At 44.9% G+C, this 15,223-nt stretch overlaps 1 protein-coding gene and 15 non-coding genes across 16 annotated transcripts in view; 10 read left to right on the forward strand and 6 right to left on the reverse strand.

Annotated features, from left to right (window-relative positions):
* The window catches only part of cog5 (component of oligomeric golgi complex 5), a 43,295-nt gene extending 37,317 nt beyond the window's left edge, over positions 1-5,978 (reverse strand). Inside the window, exons 1-6 of the mRNA XM_026362582.1 lie at positions 5,912-5,978; positions 5,290-5,429; positions 4,367-4,424; positions 3,772-3,826; positions 2,100-2,169; positions 224-344 (exon numbers count right to left, since the gene is read on the reverse strand). Of these exons, the coding sequence (XP_026218367.1) occupies positions 224-344; positions 2,100-2,169; positions 3,772-3,826; positions 4,367-4,424; positions 5,290-5,429; positions 5,912-5,957 (490 nt within the window). The 5' untranslated portion in view covers positions 5,958-5,978. The remainder of the gene's footprint in view (positions 1-223; positions 345-2,099; positions 2,170-3,771; positions 3,827-4,366; positions 4,425-5,289; positions 5,430-5,911) is intronic.
* A 1,086-nt stretch (positions 5,979-7,064) lies between these two features.
* On the forward strand, positions 7,065-7,146 carry trnas-aga. The gene has a single exon. It is a non-coding gene; the product is annotated as a tRNA-Ser (tRNA).
* Positions 7,147-7,412: 266 nt separating this feature from the next.
* On the forward strand, positions 7,413-7,484 carry trnag-ccc. The gene has a single exon. It is a non-coding gene; the product is annotated as a tRNA-Gly (tRNA).
* Positions 7,485-8,285: 801 nt separating this feature from the next.
* On the reverse strand, positions 8,286-8,357 carry trnae-cuc. Its single transcript has one exon. It is a non-coding gene; the product is annotated as a tRNA-Glu (tRNA).
* A 367-nt stretch (positions 8,358-8,724) lies between these two features.
* Positions 8,725-8,806, forward strand: trnas-aga. The gene has a single exon. It is a non-coding gene; the product is annotated as a tRNA-Ser (tRNA).
* Positions 8,807-9,082: 276 nt separating this feature from the next.
* trnag-ccc lies at positions 9,083-9,154 on the forward strand. The gene has a single exon. It is a non-coding gene; the product is annotated as a tRNA-Gly (tRNA).
* Positions 9,155-9,953: 799 nt separating this feature from the next.
* trnae-cuc lies at positions 9,954-10,025 on the reverse strand. The gene has a single exon. It is a non-coding gene; the product is annotated as a tRNA-Glu (tRNA).
* A 367-nt stretch (positions 10,026-10,392) lies between these two features.
* trnas-aga lies at positions 10,393-10,474 on the forward strand. The gene has a single exon. It is a non-coding gene; the product is annotated as a tRNA-Ser (tRNA).
* Positions 10,475-10,750: 276 nt separating this feature from the next.
* On the forward strand, positions 10,751-10,822 carry trnag-ccc. Its single transcript has one exon. It is a non-coding gene; the product is annotated as a tRNA-Gly (tRNA).
* A 781-nt stretch (positions 10,823-11,603) lies between these two features.
* Positions 11,604-11,675, reverse strand: trnae-cuc. Its single transcript has one exon. It is a non-coding gene; the product is annotated as a tRNA-Glu (tRNA).
* A 367-nt stretch (positions 11,676-12,042) lies between these two features.
* Positions 12,043-12,124, forward strand: trnas-aga. The gene has a single exon. It is a non-coding gene; the product is annotated as a tRNA-Ser (tRNA).
* Positions 12,125-12,400: 276 nt separating this feature from the next.
* On the forward strand, positions 12,401-12,472 carry trnag-ccc. Its single transcript has one exon. It is a non-coding gene; the product is annotated as a tRNA-Gly (tRNA).
* A 781-nt stretch (positions 12,473-13,253) lies between these two features.
* Positions 13,254-13,325, reverse strand: trnae-cuc. Its single transcript has one exon. It is a non-coding gene; the product is annotated as a tRNA-Glu (tRNA).
* A 367-nt stretch (positions 13,326-13,692) lies between these two features.
* Positions 13,693-13,774, forward strand: trnas-aga. Its single transcript has one exon. It is a non-coding gene; the product is annotated as a tRNA-Ser (tRNA).
* Positions 13,775-14,050: 276 nt separating this feature from the next.
* On the forward strand, positions 14,051-14,122 carry trnag-ccc. Its single transcript has one exon. It is a non-coding gene; the product is annotated as a tRNA-Gly (tRNA).
* A 764-nt stretch (positions 14,123-14,886) lies between these two features.
* trnae-cuc lies at positions 14,887-14,958 on the reverse strand. The gene has a single exon. It is a non-coding gene; the product is annotated as a tRNA-Glu (tRNA).
* Between the last annotated feature and the right edge of the window lie 265 nt (positions 14,959-15,223).

Raw genomic sequence — 15,223 nt, forward strand, 5'->3', positions numbered from 1 at the left:
TGAGCAACAAGCCTAGCTTCTCAGTTTCATAATGTTTGCAATGAAAATAATTTAAACCGCTGTATTGGCAGTGTGAAGGTGTTCTTGGAGGATCTGCACTGGTGTGAAAAGCGCATACCTGGTGTGTGTTGCTTACTAGAAAACACAAACAACAGTTGTACTTTCTGTAGAAACTGATGAGACAGACTATAGATTAGACATCAGCAAACATGAACATCCTTACCTAGTTCATTGAGGCTCTGAGCTGCCTTGGTGATCTCCCTGCTGCCACCCTGAAGTTGACCCTGAAGCCTCTTGCTCAGGTACAAAATCCGAATAATCCTCCGGAGCAGGTCACAGGCTACCTGGATCAGGACGAGAGAAAGTATGTCAGGATGTGATATCACCTATTGTCAAGAAAGTTCAGCAGGGGATGTAATGTACTCGACCACAGGCGCTCTTGATCTAGTTCTACTATGTTGTCATAAAGTCTGTCCTATGCATCTGTCTCGGGCTGGTTTGGAGTAGCCACCAAACAGCACAGCACTACAGCTGGCAGTAAATCATTGGTGCCTTCTGTTCACGCTCCAGGAGGCAGGACACAGCAAAAGAAACTCATCATAGATCCATCTCGCCTTGGACACGTCTTTGAAGGTCTCCCTCTCTTCTGCTATACACAAGTTATTAGTTTATTACTCATTAACAGCTGCCCAGTTGCACCAGCTTTTATTATGCTTCTTATATTATAAAGCTATCCATGCTTCAGAGATATCAGTGAGTGGAAGTAAATTCCTAACACGCATTTTCTTTTAGAGCTGATTGTGAAAAGGCAAACGGCTCTAATATTATTGTTTCACACGTGGTACTCAGCCAGTCAAGTTGGTCAGCAATGCCTGCAACTTTGATTTCAAAGACATGCGAATTGTTGCTATGCCAACTCATATGGTAACCATGGAGCTATTCCTGCTTCTTAATGTGCTGACAGAAAACATTTGCACAAATCAAAAACAAAAGAGTGGTCTTTACTTTACTTTGATGTGAGTGCTTTAGGCCATAATATCTTATTGGGATATTTCTTTAATGAAGTAGCTTTTGTGTGCATTATCACACGCAGACACAGTTATGATTCTACAATGCTGGACAGACAGAGAAGCTTGGATCTAGGTCACCAGTGTCACCACCTTTATGGAACAAACAGCCCAGATTCATGTTCTTGGAATTTTTACTTTAGTAAATTTTGAATTAAATTGTATTTAATAATTACATTTATATAAATCTGTGAAAGTGCCCCACTCACTTTTCTCTGCTTTCAGTTTACCAATGCATCATATACCTCTGGAAAATTAGTATTATGTATGAGGTGAGGATTAGAAGGATGGCAATTTACTAACCAAAGATATGGGCAGTGATTCAGAGGACTAAAATGGGCTAACCTGTAGTTGTCAACTAGTGATGCATCTGACACACAGAAGAAACTGACTGTGACCTGGATTTAAATTTATTAAAACAATTACATGTTAATTCTTATTCATTTGAACTGGATTTGGAGGAAGATATTGTGTTGTTGACAAGGGAAGAATGGCAAACAGCGGCCTTGGCTTCTCCGGTGACTAAGTGACTGCTGCTTGAGTCACGTCCAACTCATACTGAAGGCTCAGGCCAGAGACTGAGGCTGGTGATACACGCGCAGAAACTCTGAGCCATACTGAGCCATTAGCCCAGAAGAGAGACCTCAGAATCACACTGACCTTTTTACAGCCGCTGTTTCATCAATATTTAATCATGATTTCCCTCTGCACAAACAGGAGAACTGCAGCCCAGTGTTTCTCGCTAAGCATGTGTGCTCGCTCAGTCACGCACACACAGCAGCTCGGAGCTCAGCACACAACAAATATCTTGCCTACATATAGGCAAATGCTGAACCTCTCTCCTACACAGTGTCGATTTTCTCTGTGGGTTCAGAAAAGCTTCATATCAAATATATATATATATATTGATAACCTTTGGCAAAGAACTGTCTATTTCTTCTGCCATTTAAAATGAGAAACTGACTGATTCACACTCGACCACAGAAACGTTAACGTGACACAATTATCATGAAGCATGTGGTAAAGACTCACCTGCAGTCTGGCAAGCTGAGTAATCCTGGCCACGATCTTGTTGTAGGGATCAACTATCTTTGTCCTTATCCTGCAAAAGCATGCATAGTGTAACTCTATTAGTAAAAAAACTATGTGAAAATAGAAGTATTATAAAACCTGTTTAGTCAGATCTAGTTCTTCAATTAATAATCAATGTGTACTCAGGGCAGGGAAACCAGTATCATTGGTATATTAGCTTATTCCTTCATCATAGTTAATGAAGATCGTATGGAATTAGATGAAGGTGAAGGATGTTGTTGAACAGTTTTCAGATTTTTAGTAAGAAGAAACACTAATGTTTGAAATTTTTCTGACATACAGAAAATACTATCGAACAAGCTATTATTATTATCTGTGGGGAGACATGGGTTCCTGTGAGGGGTTTGAAGCTGTTGATATTAAGCACTCGCACACAGTTTAGGATCCTTGCAGGTTGAGGGAAGCCCTAATGATTCAGAAACTTCTCACAGATGTTAGAGGGTAAAAAAAGGCTGTAGCTGAAGTGTGCTCAGCATTCACAGAGCTCAGGGTCTACAGGTGCATTGTGCTTCATCTATTGAATGGATGGGAGAGAAGTGATGATAATTTCCTTCTCTGTACTTACTAGTTGTTAACAGTCAGTCAGTGAATTTGCAATTTTTATACAAGACAGTGACACAGGTAATGAGGTAGGCTTAGCTCCTCTATGCTTTCTTGTACAGTGCTGTCACATGTCCAGGTCCAGAGGATGTCTTCTATGATGTGCACTTCCAAGAAACTTGTGCCATTAAGCTGGTTCCTAAAGTGGTTTGTCAGTGGTCAGCGATGTGTCTTCCTGAAGTTGAAAAACCTCCTTCCTCCCTGTGTTCACGGATACATTGTTAGCTGATGTGGGTCCACATCTGTCATCAATGCTGATGATGAGGTAGCTGGATGATGGAGTGCAGCATAAACAGGAGTGGGTTGAGCACACAGCCCTGCAGAGTGATGGTGCTCAGTGTGGTGGTGCTGGAGGTGTAGTTTCTGATCTGGACTGACTGCGGCTGTTGAGTGAGGAAATCCAGTTGCAGAGGGAGGTGCGGAGCTGCCTAATTTTCATAATTAGGTGTTGAGGCAAACATCTATAAATAGTACTCCAACATAAGTGTTAATCTTTTCCCTTAGTGGGACAGGGCAGATGTTACCATGTCCACAGTGGAGCAGTAAGCACACTGAAAGGGTGATAAGGAGGCTACATGTGCTGCAGGACCAGCCTGTGAACATAAGGGTTGACGCCAGTAGCCATGATGGCCTGACCCAGGATTCTGTGTGGTCCTGCTGCTTTATGTGAGTTGACCTTGGTCTTCCAAAACTGACCCTTGTCAGATATCTATACATTAGTTTTCAATAAAAGAGAGGGTTAATCTTCAGGGGACCTGAAAATAAATCATTGTGTAGCCATGTGGGTGAAAAGAAAAACAACTGTTTCTTATAGTAGGATCAGCTTCAGTTATCTCATCAGAATATTGCTCTAGCCAGTAAAGTTCACCAATTTCTTTATCACTGCTGACAGAAAAATCTGTGGTAGGCTGTGAGTGAATGTGAATAGATGTACCAAAGTAAAAGATGTCTCTGCTCATGCACACATATAAAACATTCCAACTGACTCAAGTCAGAGGAAATCGTAATTTACCTGTCCACAGCTGCCTGAAGAGCACTGATCCTTGTCTGCATCATCTGAAGGACCCCTGAAAATAACACCAACAGCTTTTCCTTTTAGTACATGTAAATGCTGGTTCAAAAAGCTAATTTATAACACTCTTCATTTTAAAAAAAATGCTGGCTCTCTCTAGTGGTTAAACACAAGAACTGAATGTTTAAAGGTAACTGCTCTTGCAGGTAATTCTGCAAACATTTATGCAGTTACCACTGGTTAGTAATCCTGTTGATCAGGTTGTTTTTAAAGGTTTCTTATAGCATTTATGTACAGAAGGGGAGGTCCCACATTACAGATTTGAAAGCTTGTAAAATATAATGTAAAGAACTTGTTGTGATGTTTTTGTCATCTAGTGCAGCTGTGTGGGCAACATTTACTAAAATCATAATGCATTACTTATCTCAACTAAGTTAAAAGTGCCTGCAATTGATTTGCAAAGTATTCTAAAATTAACTAAAAATCAATGGCTTCCTGGAAGGAGAAACCATTCCAAAACCCAAGTCCATTAAGCTGCCACTTTACATTTTTCTCTTCAAATTATAATGGTAGCAATTAGAAAAGCAGATTTTACCTTCAAGAGACTCTATCCCAGTCGCCTGGGCTAGTAAGTCTTCATGTCTGGCCACAACCTAGAAGAAAGAAATGCAGAAGACACAGTAAACCAGGTTCTTTTGTATTGACCACTATCAACCTGTCCACTGACTTCCCTGTGTGATATTGTTTTTATCAAGTTTCTGCTTCACATCCACTGTGAAATGGAATAAACTGAAACCAATGACTGTGAATAGGGTAAGAAATAAATACAACAATAAATTAAATTAAATAGTTGGAGGCAATAACTGAAAGATTTGCAGTTATTCAGGCAAAATGTGTTCAGTGGATGAGTTCTAGTAGTGGTGGCATTAAAGAAAATAGTCATTAGCAATTTTACAATCACAATTTACTATAATAAAAAGGACTTGGCTGCTAATTTAGAAGATACAACACACACATGCACTTTCACTGACACAAAATCCTCCAAAGCCTTTGCACAAAGCAGCTAAAACATTACCACCACCTAGTGGCGTTAATGTTGCGGTGGACAGAGATTAACGTTGAAAAAAAAAATATAATTGTGTCAGAACTATGTGATAATGTCAGAATCGACAGTATCACACCTTGCGATGTGCGGTGCTGATGGGCGCAGGCTGTATTCAAGTGCATTAAAGCACCTTGGTGTATTTTAACCATTTTGGTTTCATGTTTTTTGCTTGCCTTGTACTCACTTGTAAGTCCAGGTGACATTTAAAAAATATTTATATATTTCCAATCTGGAAAAACTACAGAACCACAAAAATGATCCAAAATTTGGCATTTGTTTCTGAAACTACACACCAATGTATGAATCCATTATGAATACTGTTGCATATTCATTTTCAGTTGAGCCACTAATCCATTACACAGATGATGCTGTACATGTGGCCGTGCTGTGCTGTGCTGTGCTGTGCTTTGTACCTGACTGTGCAGCTCCTTGTCCAGCTGACTGATGCCCTGTGCCAGCTTGGCCAGCTGTTCAGCGATGACAGCATGGTGAATAGCCTGAGCAGTGTACGTCTTCACGTCGAAGTCCCCAGCCAGGAAATCTGCGTAGCACTCTGCAAACAAAGCAGCACATCCTCAAACCCTCCACCAGCTTCATTTTTAATTCCTATTCAGTTAAGCAGGCTCCTGGTGCATTTCATCAAAAAAAACACAACTAGAAGTGTCCTCTTCTAGCTCTGTGAAGCCTTCAGAGAGAGAGAGAGAGAGCAGAGCTTCACATACAATAGTCCAGCAAGCAGTTGCATTTTGTTTTTCTCTTGTAATATATACAATAACTATACCAGTGACAGTGAAAACAGTCTAAATGGGCAGTACATAGAATTGCCGGTGCAAAAACCAAGTCTCAGAGAATGCTACTTAAATTATAGAGTCACAAAAATAGGGAATGGGACTAAAACAGCTTGTTAGCTAGCTACAAAATCAACTTTAGCGATAGCTAGCTACGAGACGAATGTGGAAAGTTGACAGAGCTGTCGACAATACGTTTTAAAGTTACTGAGGAGCATTACTGCTGCACGTTATAAAGGTGTTTTACCATCTTTCAGAAGTGAATTCGTGGAAGCTTTTCTCCCGTCCTCCATGTTGACACTTCCGCATGTGACGTTTAAACCGAGAGACGTCGACGGGTTGACGTCACACGCGTCTTAAAGGGATACACACCACACACGCATAAGCTTTGAGCGTCATCTGAACTCATTCAAGTTCCTTCACCGAGTCTCCTTCTTCTTATAATTATAATTATTATTATTATTAATATCGTTGTATGCAATAAATGCATACTAATTAAATAAAATTAGATTGTGTTAGACACTGGCATGAGAAATGTCTCTGTTTTATAAACTGAGTATATGGATATGAGGTTGTAGTTTAGCTGCTGCAGAACTGACATCAATCATTAAAAATAAATACAATGAATAATTATGTCTAACGTGTAATTATTATTAATTACGACTATAAAAACTATTGTTTTACTGCTACATTACATGTGGCATTTTTGTAGCACACCGAATACAGATCATGGCATCTATTTGACATAGAACATTTTAACATGTGTGTGAGAAAAATATGACAAGTGTGAATTAATTTATAGTCATTTTAGGGTATTTGACTAAATTACATGCATAAGAATTGAAGATCTACATTCAAAAATGTTTCATTGGTTATTAGCGATCGTTGAATTCCATCAGTAGATAACTATAATAAACATATGGACTTTCGTTCTGTTCTCTTGAGACTTTCTCTTGAAGTGACTTGTGCTGGTCTGTATAAAATAATTTTGTTAAATGCAACACTAAGATCTAACAAAACAAGTATAAGGGAAATCCATCGTCTGATGGCAATAAGAAATTTGTTAATGACCTGTACCAGTAATAGTAAATGAATACTCCCCAAAAGGGAAACAATCCATAAGTTCACAAGCTCAAATTTGTTTTTTTGAAACTGTTGTTTTAGCACGTGCAGTTCAGTGAACCCAATGCTGCCATTCTATAGAGAGTTCAGGTTTCACTTTGAAAGCCAAATGACACTCAGATACAAGTCACGTTACCTATCCGTTGATGCAGGTGTAAAGACTGCATTGTTGAGTGCTGCCGCAAAAGGACTCTTACAGACGGCTGTAGGCGATTTGACTGCGAGCTAGGGATGCAGAGGTCAGTTTCTCCCAGCAACCCCTGATAGCAGCAATGGGGGTAGTTGTGGCCGAGTGGTCAAGGCGATGGACTAGAAATCCATTGGAGTCTCCCCACGAAGGTTCGAATCCTGCCAACTACGCAACAGTCAGAGTTGCTCGTTGCATTTCGTCCCCCATGCGCCTCACGCTTTTCACGTTGGTTAACCCACCAGTTGCGTACTGAAGAACTTGTAGAATAGTCGGAAGAACTCGTTTTTGGAATTGTTGAATTGGCAAATGGAAGACTTCTGTGGGGGGAAAATGGCAATCTCGCTCTGGGCATTGGGAGCATGTGGGGAAGCTGCTTATTGCAAAAAGTGTTTTGATGTGTTCGTCGGGTGCAGACGTGGAGTAGGCCCACATCAACGCATTGGTGGTATAGTGGTCAGCATAGCTGCTTCCCAAGCAGTTGACCCGGGTTCGATTCCCGGCCAATGCAGCGCGTCAATGAGCTGTACCAGTCTGCGATGTGTTTGCGAAAAGCGGTGGGCTTTGTCTGTCGCACGAGAGACGAGAAGCTCTGCAAGATTTGTTCCCTTAAAGCTGACAGGGCTTCACACAAGCCTCAGATTGTCCTAGCCTAGGGTGCATCTTTCCAGGGGAGTGTTAGTCTGCCTTTCGGGTAGGGATTTGCTCTCTTTTTCTTGAGTGGCACGGTTTGGTCTCAAGCCCAAGAGCAAAGGCAGACAAATGTGTCTGGGTGGGAGTGTTCCACGACAGGCCAGCGCTACAACCACTTTCCCAGACCTGGAATCAAACCTGCACAGCATCAGTTAAAGCGTTGAATCTCACCCAATAGACCACCGGGGAGGATACAGCGTTGAATATGGCCATAGTGAATGGCACAAATACACAACTCTTTCAAGCTTGACCTTTTTGAAAGAGCAGTGGTCCTGTGTCAAAACTCACAAGTAAGCTCATTTGTCACTTTGTCCCTGTCACAGCCAATTGCAATAGATTTGATTGTAAATATGACTCCTGCTGAAAGTTGTGGTGCTCTTTTGACTACACAGCAGCGGCAGTGGATTGGATGATTCCTTCGTCCTGCTCAAGCCGGAACACCCCACGATGCCAATGGGATGAACCATGGTATGATTTTACATGTTTCCTGCTGAGAGACTTTGAACTCACCTCCCCCGGTTGACTATAACGTCATTCTTCATACCTACCCCTCGTGAAATAACAGCGGATGGAAAAGACAAACCTTTCTCAATCGAATATGAAAAAGTACAGAGGTGCATTCCCTGACCGGGAATCGAACCCGGGCCGCGGCGGTGAGAGCGCCGAATCCTAGCCACTAGACCACCAGGGAGCTGCTACCTGTCAACGACTGCTTCCAGAAATGAAAAACATCCATAAGCTCACACAAGCTCAAATTTGGCCTTTTTGTCCAAGTCACTGGCTGTGTTGCCACTGAAACTGCCCAGCCCTTCAGCAGTTGTTTTTGTCAGACCAAGAAAAAACTATTGAATCCAACTGGGTTGACATTGTGCAAATGGCCAATGTGAGTCCACACAATGTGCTGGGCCTTTTCCAACCGTTGATGCAAGTGGTGGATTCTGATGCTTTGTTGAGTGCTGACGGAAAAGGACTCTTATAGACGGCTATAGGCGATTTGACTGCGGGCTAAGGATGCAGAGGTCGGTTTCTCGCAGCAACCCCTGCAAGCAGCAATGGGGGTAGTTGTGGCCGAGTGGTCAAGGCGATGGACTAGAAATCCATTGGGGTCTCCCCGCGCAGGTTCGAATCCTGCCAACTACGCAACAGTCAGAGTTGCTCCTTGCATTTTGTCCCCCATGCGCCTCACGCTTTTCACGTTGGTTAACCCACCACTTGCGTACTGAAGAACTTGTAGAATAGTCGGAAGAACTCGTTTTTGGAATTGTTGAATTGGCAAATGGAAGACTTCTGTGGGGGGAAAATGGCAATCTCGCTCTGGGCATTGGGAGCATGTGGGGAAGCTGCTTATTGCAAAAAGTGTTTTGATGTGTTCGTCGGGTGCAGACGTGGAGTAGGCCCACATCAACACACATCAACGCATTGGTGGTATAGTGGTCAGCATAGCTGCTTCCCAAGCAGTTGACCCGGGTTCGATTCCCGGCCAATGCAGTGCGTCAATGAGCTGTACCAGTCTGCGACGTGTTTGCGAAAAGCGACGGGCTTTGTCTGTCGCACGAGAGACGAGAAGCTCTGCAAGATTTGTTCCCTTAAAGCTGACAGGGCTTCACACAAGCCTCAGATTGTCCTAGCCTAGGTGCATCTTTCCAGGGAGTGTTAGTCTGCCTTTCGGGTAGGGATTTGCTCTCTTTTTCTTGAGTGGCACGGTTTGGTCTCAAGCCCAAGAGCAAAGGCAGACAAATGTGTCTGGGTGGGAGTGTTCCACGACAGGCCAGCGCTACAACCACCTTCCCAGACCTGGAATCAAACCTGCACAGCATCAGTTAAAGCGTTGAATCTCACCCACTAGACCACCGGGGAGGATACAGCGTTGAATATGGCCATAGTGAATGGCACAAATACACAACTCTCTCAAGCTTGACCTTTTTGAAAGAGCAGTGGTCCTGTGTCAAAGCTCACAAGTAAGCTCATTTGTCACTTTGTCCCTGTCACAGCCAATTGCAATAGACTTGATTGTAATTATGACTCCTGCTGAAAGTTGTGGTGCTCTTTTGACTACACAGCAGCGGCAGTGGATTGGATGATTCCTTCGTCCTGCTCAAGCCGGAACACCCCACGATGCCAATGGGATGAACCATGGTATGATTTTACATGTTTCCTGCTGAGAGACTTTGGACTCACCTCCCCCGGTTGACTATAACGTCATTCTTCATACCGACCCCTCGTGAAATAACAGCGGATGGAAAAGACAAACCTTTTTCAATCGAATATGAAAAAGTACAGAGGTGCATTCCCTGACCGGGAATCGAACCCGGGCCGCGGCGGTGAGAGCGCCGAATCCTAGCCACTAGACCACCAGGGAGCTGCTACATGTCAACGACTGCTTCCAGAAATGAAAAACATCCATAAGCTCACACAAGCTCAAATTTGGCCTTTTTGTCCAAGTCACTGGCTGTGTTGCCACTGAAACTGCCCAGCCCTTCAGCAGTTGTTTTTGTCAGACCAAGAAAAAACTATTGAATCCAACTGGGTTGACATTGTGCAAATGGCCAATGTAAGTCCACACAATGTGCTGGGCCTTTTCCAACCGTTGATGCAAGTGGTGGATTCTGATGCTTTGTTGAGTGCTGACGGAAAAGGACTCTTATAGACGTCTATAGGCGATTTGACTGCGAGCTAGGTATGCAGAGGTCGGTTTCTCTCAGCAACCCCTGCAAGCAGCAATGGGGGTAGTTGTAGCCGAGTGGTCAAGGCGATGGACTAGAAATCCATTGGGGTCTCCCCGCGCAGGTTCGAATCCTGCCAACTACGCAACAGTCAGAGTTGCTCCTTGCATTTCGTCCCCCATGCGCCTCACGCTTTTCACGTTGGTTAACCCACCAGTTGCGTACTGAAGAACTTGTAGAATAGTCGGAAGAACTCGTTTTTGGAATTGTTGAATTGGCAAATGGAAGACTTCTGTGGGGGGAAAATGGCAATCTCGCTCTGGGCATTGGGAGCATGTGGGGAAGCTGCTTATTGCAAAAAGTGTTTTGATGTGTTCGTCGGGTGCAGACGTGGAGTAGGCCCACATCAACGCACATCAACGCATTGGTGGTATAGTGGTCAGCATAGCTGCTTCCCAAGCAGTTGACCCGGGTTCGATTCCCGGCCAATGCAGCGCGTCAATGAGCTGTACCGGTCTGCGACGTGTTTGCGAAAACTGATGGGCTTTGTCTGTCGCACGAGAGACGTGAAGCTCTGCAAGATTTGTTCCCTTAAAGCTGACAGGGCTTCACACAAGCCTCAGATTGTCCTAGCCTAGTGTTAGTCTGCCTTTCAGGTAGGGATTTGCTCTCTTTTTCTTGAGTGGCACGGTTTGGTCTCAAGCCCAAGAGCAAAGGCAGACAAATGTGTCTGGGTGGGAGTGTTCCACGACAGGCCAGCGCTACAACCACCTTCCCAGACCTGGAATCAAACCTGCACAGCATCAGTTAAAGCGCTGAATCTCACCCACTAGACCACCGGGGAGGATACAGCGTTGAATATGGCGATAGTGAATGGCACAAATACACAACTCTCTCAAGCTTGACCTTTTTGAAAGAGCAGTGGTCCTGTTTCAAAGCTCACAAGTAAGCTCATTTGTCACTTTGTCCCTGTCACAGCCAATTGCAATAGACTTGATTGTAAATATGACTCCTGCTGAAAGTTGTGGTGCTCTTTTGACTACACAGCAGCGGCAGTGGATTGGATGATTCCTTCGTCCTGCTCAAGCCGGAACACCCCACGATGCCAATGGGATGAACCATGGTATGATTTTACATGTTTCCTGCTGATAGACTTTGAACTCACCTCCCCCGGTTGACTATAACGTCATTCTTCATACCTACCCCTCGTGAAATAACAGCGGATGGAAAAGACAAACCTTTCTCAATCGAATATGAAAAAGTACAGAGGTGCATTCCCTGACCGGGAATCGAACCCGGGCCGCGGCGGTGAGAGCGCCGAATCCTAGCCACTAGACCACCAGGGAGCTGCTACATGTCAACGACTGCTTCCAGAAATGAAAAACATCCATAAGCTCACACAAGCTCAAATTTGGCCTTTTTGTCCAAGTCACTGGCTGTGTTGCCACTGAAACTGCCCAGCCCTTCAGCAGTTGTTTTTGTCAGACCAAGAAAAAACTATTGAATCCAACTGGGTTGACATTGTGCAAATGGCCAATGTAAGTCCACACAATGTGCTGGGCCTTTTCCAACCGTTGATGCAAGTGGTGGATTCTGATGCTTTGTTGAGTGCTGACGGAAAAGGACTCTTATAGACGTCTATAGGCGATTTGACTGCGAGCTAGGTATGCAGAGGTCGGTTTCTCTCAGCAACCCCTGCAAGCAGCAATGGGGGTAGTTGTGGCCGAGTGGTCAAGGCGATGGACTAGAAATCCATTGGGGTCTCCCCGCGCAGGTTCGAATCCTGCCAACTACGCAACAGTCAGAGTTGCTCCTTGCATTTCGTCCCCCATGCGCCTCACGCTTTTCACGTTGGTTAACCCACCAGTTGCGTACTGAAGAACTTGTAGAATAGTCGGAAGAACTCGTTTTTGGAATTGTTGAATTGGCAAATGGAAGACTTCTGTGGGGGGAAAATGGCAATCTCGCTCTGGGCATTGGGAGCATGTGGGGAAGCTGCTTATTGCAAAAAGTGTTTTGATGTGTTCGTCGGGTGCAGACGTGGAGTAGGCCCACATCAACGCACATCAACGCATTGGTGGTATAGTGGTCAGCATAGCTGCTTCCCAAGCAGTTGACCCGGGTTCGATTCCCGGCCAATGCAGCGCGTCAATGAGCTGTACCGGTCTGCAACGTGTTTGCGAAAACTGATGGGCTTTGTCTGTCGCACGAGAGACGTGAAGCTCTGCAAGATTTGTTCCCTTAAAGCTGACAGGGCTTCACACAAGCCTCAGATTGTCCTAGCCTAGTGTTAGTCTGCCTTTCAGGTAGGGATTTGCTCTCTTTTTCTTGAGTGGCACGGTTTGGTCTCAAGCCCAAGAGCAAAGGCAGACAAATGTGTCTGGGTGGGAGTGTTCCACGACAGGCCAGCGCTACAACCACCTTCCCAGACCTGGAATCAAACCTGCACAGCATCAGTTAAAGCGCTGAATCTCACCCACTAGACCACCGGGGAGGATACAGCGTTGAATATGGCCATAGTGAATGGCACAAATACACAACTCTTTCAAGCTTGACCTTTTTGAAAGAGCAGTGGTCCTGTGTCAAAACTCACAAGTAAGCTCATTTGTCACTTTGTCCCTGTCACAGCCAATTGCAATAGACTTGATTATAATTATGACTCCTGCTGAAAGTTGTGGTGCTCTTTTGACTACACAGCAGCGGCAGTGGATTGGATGATTCCTTCGTCCTGCTCAAGCCGGAACACCCCACGATGCCAATGGGATGACCCATGGTATGATTTTACATGTTTCCTGCTGAGAGACTTTGGACTCACCTCCCCCGGTTGACTATAACGTCATTCTTCATACCGACCCCTCGTGAAATAACAGCGGATGGAGAAAACAAACCTTATTCAATCCAATATGAAAAAGTACAGAGGTGCATTCCCTGACCGGGAATCGAACCCGGGCCGCGGCGGTGAGAGCGCCGAATCCTAGCCACTAGACCACCAGGGAGCTGCTACCTGTCAACGACTGCTTCCAGAAATGAAAAACATCCATAAGCTCACACAAGCTCAAATTTGGCCTTTTTGTCCAAGTCACTGGCTGTGTTGCCACTGAAACTGCCCAGCCCTTCAGCAGTTGTTTTTGTCAGACCAAGAAAAAACTATTGAATCCAACTGGGTTGACATTGTGCAAATGGCCAATGTAAGTCCACACAATGTGCTGGGCCTTTTCCAACCGTTGATGCAAGTGGTGGATTCTGATGCTTTGTTGAGTGCTGACGGAAAAGGACTCTTAATGACGGCTATAAGCGGTTTGACTGCGAGCTAGGTATGCAGAGGTCGGTTTCTCTCAGCAACCACTGCAAGCAGCAATGGGGGTAGTTGTGGCCGAGTGGTCAAGGCGATGGACTAGAAATCCATTGGGGTCTCCCCGCGCAGGTTCGAATCCTGCCAACTACGCAACAGTAAGAGTTGCTCCTTGCATTTCGTCCCCCATGCGCCTCACGCTTTTCACGTTGGTTAACCCACCAGTTGCGTACTGAAGAACTTGTAGAATAGTCGGAAGAACTTGTTTTTGGAATTGTTGAATTGGCAAATGGAAGACTTCTGTGGGGGGAAAATGGCAATCTCGCTCTGGGCATTGGGAGCATGTGGGGAAGCTGCTTATTGCAAAAAGTGTTTTGATGTGTTCGTCGGGTGCAGACGTGGAGTAGGCCCACATCAACGCACATCAACGCATTGGTGGTATAGTGGTCAGCATAGCTGCTTCCCAAGCAGTTGACCCGGGTTCGATTCCTGGCCAATGCAGCGCGTCAATGAGCTGTACCGGTCTGTGACGTGTTTGCGAAAACTGATGGGCTTTGTCTGTCGCACGAGAGACGTGAAGCTCTGCAAGATTTGTTCCCTTAAAGCTGACAGGGCTTCACACAAGCCTCAGATTGTCCTAGCCTAGTGTTAGTCTGCCTTTCAGGTAGGGATTTGCTCTCTTTTTCTTGAGTGGCACGGTTTGGTCTCAAGCCCAAGAGCAAAGGCAGACAAATGTGTCTGGGTGGGAGTGTTCCACGACAGGCCAGCGCTACAACCACTTTCCCAGACCTGGAATCAAACCTGCACAGCATCAGTTAAAGCGTTGAATCTCACCCAATAGACCACCGGGGAGGATACAGCGTTGAATATGGCCATAGTGAATGGCACAAATACACAACTCTTTCAAGCTTGACCTTTTTGAAAGAGCAGTGGTCCTGTTTCAAAGCTCACAAGTAAGCTCATTTGTCACTTTGTCCCTGTCACAGCCAATTGCAATAGACTTGATTGTAAATATGACTCCTGCTGAAAGTTGTGGTGCTCTTTTGACTACACAGCAGCGGCAGTGGATTGGATGATTCCTTCGTCCTGCTCAAGCCGGAACACCCCACGATGCCAATGGGATGAACCATGGTATGATTTTACATGTTTCCTGCTGAGAGACTTTGGACTCACCTCCCCCGGTTGACTATAACGTCATTCTTCATACCGACCCCTCGTGAAATAACAGCGGATGGAAAAGACAAACCTTTTTCAATCGAAAAAGGTTCCCTGACCGGGAATCGAACCCGGGCCGCGGCGGTGAGAGCGCCGAATCCTAGCCACTAGACCACCAGGGAGCTGCTACTTGTTAACGACTTCTTCCAGAAATCAAAAACATCCATAAGCTCACAAGCTCAAATTTGGCCTTTTTGGCCAAGTCACTGGCTGTGTTGCCACTGAAACTGCCCAGCCCTTCAGCAGTTGTTTTTGTCAGACCAAGAAAAAACTATTGAATCCAACTGGGTTGACATTGTGCAAATGGCCAATGTAAGTCCACACATTGTGCTGAGCCTTTTCACACTGTGAATGCACATGGTGGATTCGGATCTGGCTAAAGCACTG

This window comes from Anabas testudineus, chromosome 23, assembly GCF_900324465.2.
Source record: "Anabas testudineus chromosome 23, fAnaTes1.2, whole genome shotgun sequence".
Lineage (NCBI taxonomy): Eukaryota > Metazoa > Chordata > Actinopteri > Anabantiformes > Anabantidae > Anabas > Anabas testudineus.